The 17,085-nt window shown below is 43.3% G+C and overlaps 1 protein-coding gene across 1 annotated transcript in view; it reads right to left on the reverse strand.

The window, feature by feature from the left end:
- The window catches only part of LONP2 (lon peptidase 2, peroxisomal), a 92,374-nt gene that overhangs the window by 13,082 nt on the left and 62,207 nt on the right, over nucleotides 1-17,085 (reverse strand). Inside the window, exons 12-14 of the mRNA XM_043437814.1 lie at nucleotides 12,423-12,565; nucleotides 1,962-2,169; nucleotides 1,334-1,524 (exon numbers count right to left, since the gene is read on the reverse strand). Of these exons, the coding sequence (XP_043293749.1) occupies nucleotides 1,334-1,524; nucleotides 1,962-2,169; nucleotides 12,423-12,565 (542 nt within the window). The remainder of the gene's footprint in view (nucleotides 1-1,333; nucleotides 1,525-1,961; nucleotides 2,170-12,422; nucleotides 12,566-17,085) is intronic.

The following is a 17,085-nucleotide window of genomic DNA, read 5'->3' on the forward strand; positions in this document are numbered from 1 at the left end:
TCTCACCAGGTTCCTGCTGGGAAGAATGTCTCTATCTCCAGTCCTGCTACATCAGTTGGGATACTTCTATCTTCTAGAAGTGGGCTGAACTATCAGCTGATGGCTCCCCACTCATTTCTGACCATTAACATGTATTCCTTCACTTGGCTTACCATTTGAACAAGGAAGCTACAGAGTTTATGGTTGCTAAAGCACTTGCTCATTTCCTTTTAGTAGTACAGCTGGTGTTAACCACAAGTCACTAGAAACGCAATAGTTCCGGGGCAATGTGAAGAAAAGAGATCAACATTCCTTTTGAGTACAGAACATAAATACAGTTTAGGATATGACTTCCTGGTTGAATTAAATTTAAAAACCCAGAGAATTGAGAGCATTGTTGGTGATCTTAATTGGTGAGTCTATGACCTACTTTCACCATTACTTCATTAAAACAGAGGTGTTCTCAGAATAAAGGACATTTCTTTTCTTCTCAGTTTGCTATTAAATCTGCCAAAACTTTAATGTAGAGTGGTACTGCTATCTAATGACTTAAACCTCTAAATGATCTCTCAGGTTTTATGCATTTTTCAGTGTTTTTATAAGTAGTTACCATATAAGCTGGAACCCCAAAGCCTCATATATACAGAACTTTTCAACATTTAGCAATTAAGAATGGCTAGTCTTTACTACAAACTTCCATTTTGTACTACTTCTTTTTCTACCAATCTATCAATTACAGTAATCTAAATTATCTATAGGAGGACAGGAGGTCTCAAAGGAATTTCAAAGGTGAGAACTGGGCTGAAAGTTTAAAAACAGCTACTGTCCAGGACTGCCCTGGTGGTCTAGTGGTTAAGAATCAGCCTTCCAATGCAGGGGACATAGGTTTGATCCCTGGTCAGGGAACTGAAATCCCACATGCCACCTGGGGTGACTAAGCTTGCCGCCACAACTACCAAGCCCATGCGTTCCCCATGCTCCACCACAAGAGCAGCCCAGGCGCTGCAGTGAAGACCCGTGCAGCCAAAATAAAATACACAGCCACCATCCTATTTCACACATGTGCTATATATTTAACAATTCATTAACTAGAACAAAGCCTCCAATCTTCATCTGAACAGCTAATATTTCTGGTGACCACACTGGTGTCTTTCTCCTGTCAGCAAGTTTTTTTTTTTTTTTTTTTAGTGGAAGGGAAAACATGGGGAAAATCGTCAGTTTTTCCTTTATTTGATTAAGCCATTTATAGGAAGATGGCAAACCACTATTAATGTAGATTTTTAAATACTATTAATAAAAATTTTAAATTAAAAAATTAAAAGAAAAACATATAAATAGGCTTTTTCATACTTACTGGAAGAACAAGACCTCGCAGTGTGATTTCACCAGTCATGGCTACATCTGAACGCACCAGCCGCCCACTGAAAAGTGAGGCCAGACAGGTTGCTATGGTGACTCCAGCAGATGGTCCATCTTTTGTGACAGCTCCAGCTGGGAAGTGCAGATGGATGTCTGTGTTCTCAAGAAGATCAAAACTTCCAGAAGCTTTAAGAAAGGAAAAAAAGATTTTGATGTAGAAAAATTAAACTGGTTTTCTCTTTCTCTGAAAAAAGAAAATCAAAGAGATAAAAATGAATGTTTGGGGTAAATAAATCCTTCAAAATATTAGTGGGCAGTGTAAGTGCGGGTGTGGAAGAACAGCTTCATTCTATTCTAAGTAGAAGGAAAAACAAAACAAACTCTTGGAATCAGTTTCCAGCTCAGGTTCCAGTCAAACAGTCCTCAACTGGGAACTAGAATTTCCACTGCAGTTCAAAAGCAAAGGTCTGTGCTTTAAGGTGTAAGTGGTCATTTAAAGCTCTCCTTTATCTTTGTTTCAGAACTGTGGGACACCGCCTGGGTCACGAGCCCAAGGCTCTTCTCTGCCCACGGCTTTGAGCACGCCCCCCACCCCCGCCGCGGCCGCGGGGCGGGCCACTCACCATTGGTCAGATGGTATTTCTTGGCGTTGCTGCGGAGCCAGCTGATGGCAAGGTGTGCGGACTCCTTCATGACATTCCCCAGCTGGCCGGTCAGAGTTAACTGGCCTTCGCCATCCATCCGGCTTGCCTCCACGAACATGATTTCCCCGCCTAAGGGAGTCCAAGCCAAACCGATCGCCACTCCTGGTTGACTCAAACGCTCAGACACCTTGGCAGAAAGAAGGACAATGAACAGTAAGGTCAACAACAGCCAAATGCTTTTCAGGCTGACCTAATCACAAAGGCGGGCTCCCCTTCAGAGGACCTGAGCATACGCTGCACCTCAAAGAACTTATTACTGCGCTCAACTTAGAGCCACACAGGCTTTCTGCCAAATCAAGAGGTTTGGCATTTATCAGAAACAGTTTTACCTTAAAGTATGTATGAATGACTTCGATGCTTGAGCACCACATGCCCTAATTTTCAAGGAACAAACACAATCGTTTTATTTACCTCAGTACTTTTATTAAGCTGCATATTTAAAAAACACTCCAGTGCCAAACTTTATTGCAGGCAATCATGAAATTGCTACCGTCTTTTTAAACACGCTGTTGAGAAGTGTTAGCTCCAGAGGCCAAGTGTGAAGGTATTTATTAAAACCCCTGGACTGCACTTCTCCGCCACTCATCTTTGCTTTTTCCTTATCGCTGCAGAGATGCTGTAAAGTGCTGCTTCACAGTGTCCTGGATACTCTGTGCTCGGAGGCCCACCGTGCTGCCTCACTGCCTTGTTTTTTTATCCCCAGAAGCTGTCCATGTAAATCTGAATAAACCCAAGACATCTCAATCTATATTAGATCAACAAATCCGCTCAGTCCCTCGCTAGTGTTGAGAATAAGCCCTCAATGCCATCTCAAACTGATCGTGTCACTCACCAGAGCTTACCACATCCAAGTTATGAAAACATATAAAAAGTAACAGTTGAAAAACAATCATGGTAACTTTTATTGCACATGCTGAGCCTCCAAATTTCTTTTCCTATAGAAGCTATGCATGTTAGAGGAACTGGGCACAATATATCATGCCAGCACTAATGCAAACATGAGATTTTTCCACTGAGAGGTAACCTTCTCTCTAAGGTACAGCAGAGTCTATAGGATGAGTTTCCGGTTAAAGGGCTGGTTGGGGGATGCTCTCTCCTTTTCCAAGGGGCTTAGATGCCGAAAATCCTGATTTTAAATGGATGTGTGAAATCCTTTGAAGCTACTGGGCACTTTTTAAAATAGTGAACATAAAGGCCTATTGTTAAAGTTGGTTTTATGTTTAAAATTTTAATTTTGTATTTAATGAGAGGTTAGACACTGGGAAGGCCAGGCTGCAGTGGTGGCTGAGCTGACGCTGTGCACCATGGACCTCACCTCGCACCTGCCCTGTTCTGTATCTATTCAAAGAGAAAGCAGCAAAAGAACAACGTGCAGAAGATCAGTACTGTTTACGGAAAACACAGAAACCACTATAAGAGTTCACAAGGCTTGTTCCTGCTAATATAAAAGCAATGCTCTATACCTGAACGACACCTAGTGGGCGGGAACTTGCCAGGGGCTCCTGTTTTTACTGCCTGGCTCTTTTCCAGGGCTGAGTGACCCGAACCAGCCCTACACAATTATCCTCAATATACTTAATCCTGTGCTAATTTAACAGAAAAAGCCATACTGTACAACTGTTAGCTATAACAAGAACAAATCCCACTTTTTAAAAATAGCTAAATCCTCAAAACTCATTTTGTCAAAATAATGTGCCCAAAGAATCAAGAGTAAGATTCATGCTGATTATCACGTTGCTTCAAGAAACCCAAGCCAGTTTCCAGGACTCTCCATTTACTGGGGAGTCGTGCTGTTCTGGGTAGAAGTAACTGGTACACAGTTCACTGACAGGCAGGAGGGCCAAACCAAAACCATCCAGGCTCATAATCACTTTATTCTAGCTTGATGGCAAGTGTTCTAAAATTAACCTGAAAATGGGACTAGTGACAAATCTGTGTAACTCAACAACATACAGGGGTGGGAGAACTGAGGGCAGGAGTTGCTGTCAAACCGAGAATCTCGTGATCAGGCTAATAACAGCCATCTAAGACAAGTCAAGAATCCAGGGGCTTCCCTGGTGGTCCAGTGGTTAACAATCAGCCCTTCAATGCAGGGGACGCAGGTTCGATTCCTGGTCGGGGAACTAAGATCCCACATGCCGCAGCACCACTGGGCCCTCACGCCTAAACTAGACAGAAGCCCATGCACCACCATGAAGAGTGCAACAGTTAAGACCCCATGAAGCCCAAACCATATATAGTATTATATATTGGAGGAAAAAAAAAAAAAATCTGTAACTCAAGAACTTGGAGTCATACTCTTCAAAGTCATTTGTTCTTAAATAAACAATTCTCTAACTACCAAGCATCCATTTTCTATGTATTTTTCCCTCAGAAATAATGAGTACAAGTAAATACGAATTTAAAAGATGAGATATATGCTCTTTCTTGCTCCTGAATGCAGTTTCCCAGCCATCTTAAACTGTGTATAGAACAATTTGTATTTTATAGAATTCCCTAACGAGATTCAACACAATAATTTCAAAATGGTATCTATTGGTGCTTTGCTACCAGTTTCTAACTCCACTACTGTTTTGTGGAATCATCAGTTATATTAGGTAAGCCAGGCCTCAGCTTGATGCTTAGAACATTTTTCCCTCAAATGTCAAAGTGGAACATGAGTATCTCAAGTTCATTTGTCATTCAATTTCCCTTCAAACTGGTGCTTCAGTTTCCTTTATCTGTTAACTAAAGCTTGTTCAAAGAAACGGTCAGTTTCTTCTGTAACAATTCTATCAATCATGTATATATGCAAATTGAGGAAATGTTTAAAATATTTAATAAAGTTAATGATAGGGTATGTCTTATAAAGTATGGCTGCATTCCTAACACTTCAGTGATAGCAGTGTTTAAGCATTTGAGCATCTAATCACTGCCAATTTCACTCTGTTCTTTCCTCTTGATGAACTCAGTAGTGATATTTATTGATATTTGACTGAAATAGTAAATACACGCAACTCTTTGTGACCCTTCCAAGCCTAGACCAACACCTGCAGTTTTAACACCTGGTTAGTTACTATTGCGGCCATTGGAGGGATGCAGTTTTTCCTTCATCTGTCGGGGCTTTACTAGCATCTGGCGCCAGGCTCCATTACAGATCACAGGGATAGCAAGCCAAAACCTCAGGGCCGCGACAGACTACCTGCCTAACCACAAAGAATAAGGGGCCGCTAATCCCCCAGCACGGGGAGTGCAACAAGAGGATCGAGCCAGCGCTTGTCTACAGAGAGCCCTGCAGAGGCGAGGGCCCATGTCTGGAGAGCTGGGGCAGGTGTCTGCTGGGCAGAAAAAGGCCAGGATGCCTTTTCACAGCAGAGAGGCCAGAGATAGGATATATCGTGGGCCTTCTCTCCAGACGAGCGCGGCGCCTCCCTAAACGCGAAGCCTGCGCTGTCAGACGGCTGCGGCACGTGCCCAGGTTTGCCCCACGGTGATGGTTACAGCACACGCCGGTTTCTTTTATAGCTCAGATGGCACGCTTTGTGCTCCTGCCGGGGCTGTCCCCACAGCAGCTCTCCATCTGCCAACTTCCGTAAAGTCTTTGGAGGAATATCTGATTTTTCTAGTTGTAAATGCATTTCGGCAGCGTCTCGCTTGGAGGGGCCCTGGGGTCCGCCCTGGAAGCAGCGTGACACAGCGCTGTCTGGCCCGACACCAGCGCTGCCGAGAGCCAGCCGCTCTCAGGCGCTTCCGGTAAGGAAGGCCTTTCCTTGGCACCGGTGACTGGTGGTGGGCCAGGCGACCGCAGCGTCGGTGCAGCCTTAACGGGGCTGCGGGGCATGGCAGGTCTGCGTCGGAGGGATGGAGGACGAACTTACTACCATGACTCTGGGCATTTCCTTAGTGTTTACACGCCCTGGTTATTCCTAGCAGCGGACTGTGTCTGCCTGCAAGGGAAGCACGTGGATGGGATTGCCTGGAATTCACCTGTGGATGCATTCTATTCAGGATGCTTTTTAAAATCGCCATGTCTAGTCTCTTCTTCCCTTTTTTTGCTCCCTTCCCTGTTTTTTCTAAGGGTAGTGACATCTGGATAAGGACTTTTCATACACCATGGAGGCTTTCATACTCATGAATGGAGTCACAAATGCTCAGATGACAGATTGTCAGGATTAGCAGACTGGACAAAACACACTCATGGCTTGGATGACCAGTTTTCTGAGGCTGAAAATCAAATGCATCCTGGAAACCCTAGAATTTATGTGTTCTTCTGACTGAGTCACCATATTTGCAATCTGTGGGATTAAGACTGCGATCCCCAGAGGTATACAGGAACTCTTCATATGTTGGTATTTTTTGGGGGAAGAGGAGTATGAACTGCAGGATTGTATAATATTTACATAATGTATCTAATTTGTATGTATATCCAATATGCAGATATATACATAAATGTATATGTGTGTGTGTGTGTGTATCTAATCATGTGGAAGCTTCTCTTGGCTTCACTAGGATAATGAAAGTAAGATTCTCATCTCACCCCAAAGAGGTTCACATAATCAATAAAAGTAATCATAACCAAGCTTACCATTATTAATAGCAATCTCATAACTGACTAGCTCAGTAAGATTCAACAGCTGGGCCCCTCCTAAATCCTCCATATCTGGATCCAGGCCTGCCCTGAGGAGGTAATCTGAGAAGCACCTGCTTCACTCTCTCCCATTTTTAAAATCTCACAACACAGGGAGATCTTTTATTTTTTTTTTAAGTGGATTTAACTGATCTTGTTATTGTATATGAAAAAGTGACTAATGATACTGTTCCTAAATTTGAAATCTAGACGAAGTTTCTCATTTGTTCAGGAACTCCTTTTTCAACCTGCTGAGAGAATTCTAAAGGAATGCAACACAAGCAGAAGTGTGCCTTCCTGTCGTTCCTCTTCACTGTTAGTTTGCTACATCAGTAGCGTTTTTTGGTACTAACATATTTTTGCAGACTCATCTTCAATAAAAGTAAAGCACAGTAGCCATGAAATTAAAAGATGTTTGCTCCTTGGAAGACAAGTTATGATCAACCTAGGCAGCATATTAAAAAGCAGAGACATTACTTTGCCAAAAAAGGTCAGTCTAGTCAAAGCTATGGTTTTTCCAGTAGTCATGTATGGATGTGAGATTTGCACTATAAAGAAAGCTGAGCACTGAAGAATTTATGCTTTTGAACTGTGGTGTTGGAGAAGACTCTTGAGAGTCCCTTGGACTGCAGGGAGATCCAACCAGTCCATCCTAAAGGAGATCAGTCCTGGGTGTTCACTGGAAGGACTGATGCTGAAGCTGAAACTCCAATATTTTGGCCACCTCATGCGAAGAGCTGACTCACTGGAAAAGACCCTGATGCTGGGAGGGGTTGGGGGCAGGAGACGGGGATGACAGAGGATGAGATGGCTGGATGGCATCACCGATTCAATGGATGTGAGTTTGAGTAAACTCCGGGAGTAGGTGATGGACAGGGAGGCCTGGCGTGCTGCGATTCATGGGGTTGCAAAGAGTCAGACACGACTGAGCCACTGAACTGAACTGAAAGCACAGTAAGGGATGGTCATGTTATTAAAGCAAATAACAATGAAGCTTATAATAAAAGTCACAGGGACTTTTAGTTTTGTGACTAGACATGGGTCTATGTGTTTTTAGGGTGCATGGTGGCTGCACAAACTAGTATTTGTTCATTTTTTTTTAGCATGTACTAGGCACTATGGTGGGCTTCCCAGGTGGCACAGTGATAAAGAATCCTCCTGCCAATGCAGGAGATGCAGGAGACTCGGGTTCAATCCCTGGATTGGGAAGATCCCCTGGAGAAGGAAATGGCAGCCCACTTCAGTATTCTTGCCTGGGAAATCCCATGGACAGAGGAGCCTGATGGGCTAGAGTCCATGGAGTCACAAGGAGTCAAACATGACTGCACAAATGCATCCACACACGTACCATGGTGGGTACTTTATAAACATTAACTCACCAGCTTCTGAAAACCTACACATAATTACTCCCTTGCATCAGATGACGCCAGCACAGTCCAGGGGGAGGGGTTCATCCCTGTGAGTGACAGGCCTCTTCCTCTTCCTGCTAAGTCCTGTTTATGGCGGCTGGCTTTCCCATCTTCACTCTCTGCTCACTTTCTTCTATATTCAAAACCACTCTTCTCCTTCCTGACCACCCTGAGTCCTGCTATCATCCTGGGTGTCTTCAGCAAGTACCTGAGACTCATGCAACCTGGCTTCTCTGTCTCTAAGCACCCCCTTGACCCCCCAAACATACTCAACCTAACCCAGTCACCCTTTTCCCAGTTCTGACTGCCAACAGAATCCATACAACCTCTGAAATCTGAATTCCACCACTCCCTTCCCTGACCACTCACTTTCTTATCCTTCCAGCTCACTTGTATTCAAGACCACCAACTCTACCATCCTCATGTTATACACCAGCTCTGTCACAGCTTCACTGCTCTCCTTGGGCACTGAGATGCCTTTTTTCCAGCGTTATCATCTCTTCCTTGGCCCTTTCTCCATCATCTGTCACACAAGGGATCCTCATCACAGATACCTCCTCCCATAGCACTTTCCCAGAGACTCTGCTCCTATGGTACCACCTCTCTCTCCAGCAAACTCAGTCCAACTCTATGGGATTATTCTGATTAGCAAACAGGCTGCCATATGTAACCCCCTCCCTCTGACCTCCACTGTCCCTTCCAGCCACCTCACTTGTGTGCAGCCATCGCAGTCAAACGGCAGAAGGAATTCCCGGCAACCTCCTTCTACTTCCCACTGTCCAGACCCTCTTCACACACTCCATCCCTCCCTGTGAACCTGCTCCGTCAAGGCTGCCCACACCCTCCACGTGGTCAGATCCAGGACACAGACAGCAAACCCGCCCACACGTTCCCCCTTCCTCAGACAGCTCCCTCTTCAGTTTCCGTGGCAGCACCGCATCCGTGTCCTGCTCTTAGCTGGTGGCCTGCTCCTTCTGTTTCTCTCTGCTGTGAAGGCTCCTCTTCTCCTACGGGACCCTCACTGTCCAGGGCCTCTTCCCAGGCTCCCTGCTCTTCACGCCGTATCCTTTTCCCGGGACTTTAGAACTCCTCTATTTTCTAGCAACTCTATAATTTATACCTCCCAGTCCAACACAGAGCACCATAGTTGGTAAGAATTGAAACTCTGAGGTATAGCAGGTATGCCTTTATGTTACATTGCTGTACTTCAACCACTTCTTTCGCAGCAGAGAGAAAAGGGCAGGATCGACTTGGCTGCAGGGATTGCAGGCGAGTGGAAAGAATGCTGGATTTGAGTTGGCTGACTGGCTTCACTAACTGCACCTTCTGTGACTTTGCATGATTCATTTAAGGTTTTTCCTGTGTGTAAAATGGATGACCCCGAGCACAAAGAAAGCCCTTGTGGATAATAAAGAAATGTTCCATAAATCTTTATTTCATAGATGAAACACTGAGGCAGAGGGTGATAGTCATCAGACCACTAGAGGTAGAGAAAGAAACCCCCTGCACCAGCATAAATTCTCTCAGCTGTGGAAAGATGAACAAAATGTTCCAAGCTCCCAGACACCAGACCTTCTATTCTAAGATGCTATTTATAGATGGGAAAATGGCTACAGGATTCATGTTGGTAAAAGTGTTCATATGTAATAGCTCAGATGCTACAAGAAAAATAAAACCATTTTTGTAATGATATCGAACAGAGCTGTTATGCAGTGTTTATAAAATTTCTCTTTTCTGTCCTTTGGCTCTTTCTCCACTAAAGCTCTAAGAATGTCAGCAATGCTTCCAAACCTAACAGGAGCAGATGTGGCTGGGAGAGAAGGGTCTATGCAACAGAAACAAGGATCCATCTTTTGTTTTTATTAACTGCTCTGGTGTAAATTCCCAAAGGATGACTGACACAGACTGTTCTGAAAGCCAAGAGCAAAAAGCCCTTTGGACGTGCGGGAGCAGAACCTGTCTCCATCGTCACTCACAAAATCACTGGGTTTACTTGGAACAGGAAACAGCTTTCTCAACCAAGATAAGTTTTGCTCCACTTCTTTCAACACTTCAAAATTTAAATCCACAGTATCTTAAGAATTCAAATAAGCAAAATAATGTTTCTGATTCTACCGTTCAGGACCACATTTACTGTCAAGAGTAAATGTGTTCTATTCTTGTAGCTGATCGCTTTGTAGAGGCTCATTAGCTAAATGATCAGCTCAGAGTTTTGTTTTTCTTTTTTCCATTTATTTTTATTCGTTGGAGGCTAATTACTTTACAATATTGTAGTGGTTTTTGCCATACATTGACATGAATCAGCCATGGGTTTACATGTGTTCCCCATCTCAATCCCCCCTCCCGCCTCCCTCCCCATCCCATCCCTCTGGGTCTTCCCAGTGCACCAGCCCTGAGCACTTGTCTCATGCATCCAACCTGGGCTGGTGATCTGTTTCATCCTTGATAGTATACTTGTTTCAATGCTGTTCTCTCTGAACATCCCACCCTCGCTTTCTCCCACAGAGTCCAAAAGTCTGTTCTGTACCTCTGTGTCTCTTTTTCTGTTTTGCATATAGGGTTATTGTTACCATCTTTTTAAATTCCATATATATGCGTTAGTATACTGTATTGGTCTTTATCTTTCTGGCTTACTTCACTCTGTATAATGGGCTCCAGTTTCATCCATCTCATTAGGACTGATTCAAATGAATTCTTTCTAATGGCTGAGTAATATTCCATTGTGTATATGTACCACAGCTTTCTTATCCATTCGTCTGCTGATGGGCATCTAGGTTGCTTCCATGTCCTGGCTATTATAAACAGCGCTGCGATGAACATTGGGGTGCACGTGTCTCTTTCAGATCTGGTTTCCTCGGTGTGTATGCCCAGGAGTGGGATTGCTGGGTCATATGGCAGTTCTATTTCCAGTTTTTTAAGGAATCTCCACACTGTTCTCCATAATGGCTGTACTAGTTTGCATTCCCACCAACAGTGTAAGAGGGTTCCCTTTTCTCCACACCCTCCCCAGCATTTATTGCTTGTAGACTTTTGGATAGCAGCCATCCTGACTGGCGTGTAATGGTACCTCATTGAGGTTTTGACTTGCATTTCTCTGATAATGAGTGATGTTGAGCATCTTTTCATGTGTTTGTTAGCCATCTGTATGTCTTCTTTGGAGAAATGTCTGTTTAGATCTTTGGCCCATTTTTTGATTGGGTCATTTATTTTTCTGGAATTGCCAGCTCAGAGTTTAAACAGATAAACAAGATGGCTTTGGGAACTATTTCCCCTCAGTTTTAAGATGTGAGGAAAATCATATTGACTGGTAGTGGTTTCAAATGCTGGATGGGAGACTGTCGTCTGCTTAACTTATCAGATATATTGTCTGAAATTTTTTTTTTCCTTTATACAGAAAAGGTGATGGGAAAGCTTCTGAAGAAAGATACTAATAAGTTCAGTAGTAACGTACATATTTTTCTAGTAACTGCTTCATGAAAGCTTATCTAAGCATCCTGTGAAATACATCACAATACCTCAGTAATCACAGCTTCAAATGCCTATTTCCACCCAGCTGCCTTGACTCAGTCCTGCTCCCAGGTCTTTATGGCTTGGCGTCCCGCTATGAGGGATGGTTAGGGGAAAGAAGACAACATAGAGCTGGACTTGCAAGTGGGTTTAACCTGAAAGGAACTAGTAATAACGATGGAAGAACAGATCCTGAAAGATGTCATCTGGTCTGCACTAGAGCCAGGCTCATGTCTCTAGGTATTATGTACTAGGCTGTTTCCCTACCGCCTTCTGCCAAGCCTTTGATAGCACAGAGAAAGAATCCTTAATTAAGGGACATAAATAGGAATATAGAATTTCTAAGGAGGAAAGTCAGAGACACTGTTCTTAAAATGGAACTGAATGAAAAGAATAAAATCACACTGGGTTTCTAAAAGAGCACCCACCAGGGTCTCTGGGGCTCTGCTAAAGCCATATGTATTATCACGTTGTGTTGTGCTAAGTCGCTTCGGTCATGTCTGACTCTTTGCAACCCCAAGGACTGTAGCCTGGCAGACTCCTCTGTCCATGGGATTCTCCAGGCAAGAATACTGGAGTGGGTTGCATGCCCTCCTCCAGGGGATCTTCCCGACTCAGGGATCAAACCCACATCTCTTAGGTCTCCTGCACTGCTAGGCAAGTTCTTTACCACTAGTGCCACCTGGGCAGCCCTATTATCACATTAAGTACCAACATTTAATACTCGAGAGAAAACAAGTTTCCAATCTGAAGACGAAATTCAGCCTCACCAAAGAGCCAAACCTATTTCTCCCCCAATCTATCGGGCAACCAACAGAGTAAACAGGTGGGTATCAATGAAGCAACGAGAATGCTCACCTCCATCTCATACACAGGGGGCCCGAGGATGTCTTTCAGAGCGTGGAAGTCAATCAAAATCGGCATTTCAGGCGGGAGGGCCAAGTCGGCAGTGTCGCTCACAGGGTCGGATTTCCCATCTTCTAAGACGTGTTCTTTGCAACCTAAGGGAGAAAAATTTACCCAAGAACACTCAGAGATGTGCAGGATGAAAATTCATTATCAGTAAACATCTAACAGAAGCTCGCTGGGTTTCTAGCAGTTCAGTCACCTTTATACATGTATGAAGGCACAAAAATTCACCTTGCGTATCTGTGGAACACAACAGAAGAATTAGTCTTTCAAGAGCCCCTGAGGATGACACAGTGCATTGCTCCGTTCATTTACTTTTACTTGTTTGTCCTCATCTCCCCCTGTTAAAGACTAAGCCCCAGAAGAGCAGCAGCCTTGCCTGTCTTCTTTTCAACCATTATATTAAGCTGAGAGCAATGCCTGGTACTACTCAACGGATGGCCTTTAGAGGCCAGATACTCAAGGGTCAGATGCATAGATCAACGTGTACAATTCTCTGTGAAATCAACACAATTTAAACTGTTCAAGTCCCTCTTCAGAGGAATTCCATCAGGTGTCCCATTTCTCTCGGGCAACGAGAACTTGGAAATGACAGAACCCATAGAAGCAATGCCTCTTGCGTAAACATACAGCTCAATTCCAAGGTTATTGTTTTCCAATAAAAACAAATAAAATTGTCAGTGCCTGGTAAGAGAACACGAAGCCTGGCTTGAAACCCCTATAATAATGGACCATTTCCTTTACCTGCCTAAGAGCCCTGGCTGCTGACATCTTGTCGAAGGACTGACTCATTGTGGTCGGGATTAGACATCGGGGAACAGGAGCCAGCTGCCCTAGCAGACCTTTCCTATTGGTCTTTGTAATTTCAATCTGAGTAAAGAAAAATGTTACTTACGTCTATAGCCAGAAACCGAAAATGAGAAGAGGTTTAAAAATGCAGGAAATATCTGGCTCTATTCAGCTTCATTCCCTGTTTTTCTTTTCCTTTAGTTCTGTCATAATTCTCCTACCTCTTGTTCTATCTCACAAAGTGTTTTAAAAATATTTTTCTTTTATTACTTTCTTTACCTACACCCTTCCTTCTGGAGATGATTACTATATATATTAACATACAATACATGATAATTGTAAAGTCACCTAAACATTGTATATGCATATATATTTATTCTAGTTTTGCTATGATCCTTCTATTCTGATACCTCATGAATTTAAAAGAATTGTTTTCCACTAACTCTTTTCACAAGTGATTACTGAATATGTTTATTAACATTAGACCTTAATTTTAGACTCCAATGACAACTGGACACACCCTGGAGTGTCCCCCAAGACCCCTGTGTCTTGCGGCCTTATTGTAACGTCAGGGTGAAGGCCTCTGTTGGCTTACTCTCCTGCTGGACCCTACAGGGCTCCTCTTCAAGACTGAATCATGAGTGAAGACAGACAACAGCTCAGACTTTTTCCTACTTGCTGGCTACTTGACTTTATACAAAGAAAACTCTGTGACGGCAAAGTGCAATGCACACACTGTATTCCAAGTGTGGGTCTTAACTTACAGATAATCTCACAGTCCTACTTCTGCAATGTCACTTGATCTTTGGCTCAATCACATTCTGAGAAGCCTTCCCTGATCTTTCCAACTTCTTACAGTGCTTACTTATCTGTTTCACAAAATTGAGCAATTTCTGGGTTACTCAGTGGCATGTGGGAGATTTTCTGCCTGCTGTTCTGTCTGCAGCAATGTCAATGATCAAGGGTGGGAAGGCAGTTGAATCAACAGTTTAGCTACACACAGATCTCAGAGCGGAACAGAAAGCAGGTGTCAATGCTTAATTAAAATTAATGCACAGAAAAAAAAGCACTGCTGTCTAAGGTTACTGTACACTAAGAATGAAGGGCTCTGAAACTCTAGCTGATGCCTAGAAGAGGCTGCCAGCTTCTTTAGCCTGTTGTGTTTGTGTTGGACTTTCCTGAGATCTAATTACAGTTGCCAGCCTGGAATTCACTATCACAGGAGGAAGGAAAACTGGATGGGTGAAAGCCAATCCACATTTATGTAATCAATGCTTTGGGACATCCCATCGCTTTCCGAGTGGAGTAGTGAATTCAGTGCTTTGAGCACAGAGCGGGTGGGCATGGGGAGAGCTACTTCTAATGCGACTAGACCTTACAATGCAAAGGATGGCCATCCACTCCAGGTTCTAGGCACAGCAGCTGGGTGCTGAAAAAGCAATAAACTTAGAACTAATCTGTGCTTTGAAATGTTCCATCATGAAACACAAGCCTAGAGAACTAAAGCTTCATGTCAAGGAAATTGTACCAGCTAATCAGAAAAGACAGGCTGGCACTGGATTTCAAGAACCATCTACTGCACCATTGTTGTGGTTGTTTAGTTGCTAAGTCATGTCTGACTCTTCAGTGACCCCATGGACTACTGCCCACCAGGCTCCTCTCTGTCCATGCAATTTTCCAGGCAAGAGTATTGGAGTGGGTTGCCATTTCCTCCTTCTTCAGATTCCTCCTCAGGAATCTTGCTGACCCAGGGATTGAACCCATGTCTCCTGCATTGGCAGGGGGATTCTTTACCACTGAGCCACCAGGGAAGCCCCTACTACACCTTGGGTAACACAGAGTGAGTAAGGAAATGGATTTTCACAGAGTGTACACTTTGATTCCTCATTAAACGTCATCTCACCAACCTGCCATTCCAGGAATGAGGCCCAGGTTAGAGCTGAACCCTGAGTCCTCAAATAAGCTTTCAGTACTCAACTCAAATGCCCTGTTCTCCCTTGTCAGAAGGGATCAGCACCAAGAGAAGACAGTGGCAGAGTCCTTGGGACTCATAAATGGCCTTGCCCCAGATCATAACATTCACGCCAGACGGACTTTCTAAGGCCCAGCAAACAACAACAATAGAACAAGGGCCCTGTCCCACAGATCCTTCCTGCTAGAACCGCACAGTTAACTTTCTTCTATGCCCTTATCCTGGTGTAAAACAGTGGTTCTTAAAAAATGGGTAACAGTCACATGAAAAACATTATTTCACCAAGAAGCTTTTTAAAAAATAATATTTATTTTTATTTATTTGTTTGGCTGCACTGGGTCTTAGTTGCAGTGAGGCATGTGGGATCTAGTTCCCTGACCAGGGATTGAACCCAGGTCCCCAGCACTGGGGTCTTAGCCATTGGACCACCAGGGAAGCCCAAGAAGTTTAAATGATAAAAGCCAAGTTACATTTTCTGGTTACCAAATTAGAGTAACCAATAAAGTTTAATAAATGACAAAGATCAACATTAAAGAGAATGGAGAGATCTTCTCAAATATTACTGCTTATGGAAATATAAATTGATTCAATCTTTCTGGAAGGCCATTTGTCAATATATTGAAAGTTTCCTAAATATTCATAATCTCACACCCAGTGATTCTATTTCTCAGGAACCTATCTTTAACTTTAAACAAATGCTTAGATAACAAATCTACTCACTGTAGCACTATTTTTAACAGCAAAAATTAGATCCAATATAAAGATGCAACATTAGGATCATGATTAAATAAACTGTGGTACAGCCGTGGATCTAATGAAATACTATACAGTCACTAAAACTGCTTTCTAAGTGTTCTTTTTTGATAATTTTTTTCCCTATGTGTTTTTAAGTGATGCAAGAAAAGCCTTTTGAAACATCATCAAATGGAGGAAAGAGAGGGGTAAAATTTCTCATGCCGTGAATCTTACTAATATAAATGTCTATGAGAACGAAGTTATATAATTCAAAATGTTAATACAAGCTGTTCCCTGAGTTATGAGGTTAAGATTACATGATGAGATAGTCAATAAATAAAAGTCTCCAATCTTGGCTCTGTCTTTCTAGTTGGCCTTGAAAAAAGCTACTTTACCTCTCCATATCTGGTTTTCCAATCAGTAAAACCATAACAACTATAGTAACCCTTAGAGAGTTGCTGGGAGAATTTGATAATGCTAAAAGCCTTACTTATGCATAAATGAAAAACTGAATTATATAGAGCAGTATTTAACACAGATTTCTAAGACCCACATGTCTTACTCCATAGCCCATTTCACTGGAAGAAAGCAAAATGCTTTCTGCACCCCAACCCCACCCAGGGCCCCACAGACAGGGCTTTGACCACACATGACGGTAGGGGATGACATAAATTATTTTTTCTATTTTATTCAAGAAAATAGAAAAAGATACCAAGACTCAAGACTCTGCCCCATGTTTCTCATCAGTATTATCAGCCTGTCCTGAGTCTAATTCAGGATACAGCCAGGGTGGTCAGGGCATAACCGAGGGGCTGAATGGCATGAAGGTGACAGATAAGCAGAGGCTGAACCTGCAAGGTAGCTGCTCTGCTAGCAAATGTGGACCTTGGTACAGCAAGGGTGAAACTCGATGTCACCACAGCTACTACCGAAGGATATTCTATAGCTGAGAACTTCTGGGGCGGGAGAGGTGGGGGGGAGGGGTGTCAGCCTTCCAAAGCAGCTGTCACCAGGACTCGAACACGTGATATTTCCCAATCACTTTTCCCATCAGAGGAACATGATTTACATAAACAAGCCCTAGAGCCAAAGAATCACTGTGGGAAGGAGGGACAA

This window comes from Cervus canadensis, chromosome 18, assembly GCF_019320065.1.
Source record: "Cervus canadensis isolate Bull #8, Minnesota chromosome 18, ASM1932006v1, whole genome shotgun sequence".
Classification (NCBI taxonomy): domain Eukaryota; kingdom Metazoa; phylum Chordata; class Mammalia; order Artiodactyla; family Cervidae; genus Cervus; species Cervus canadensis.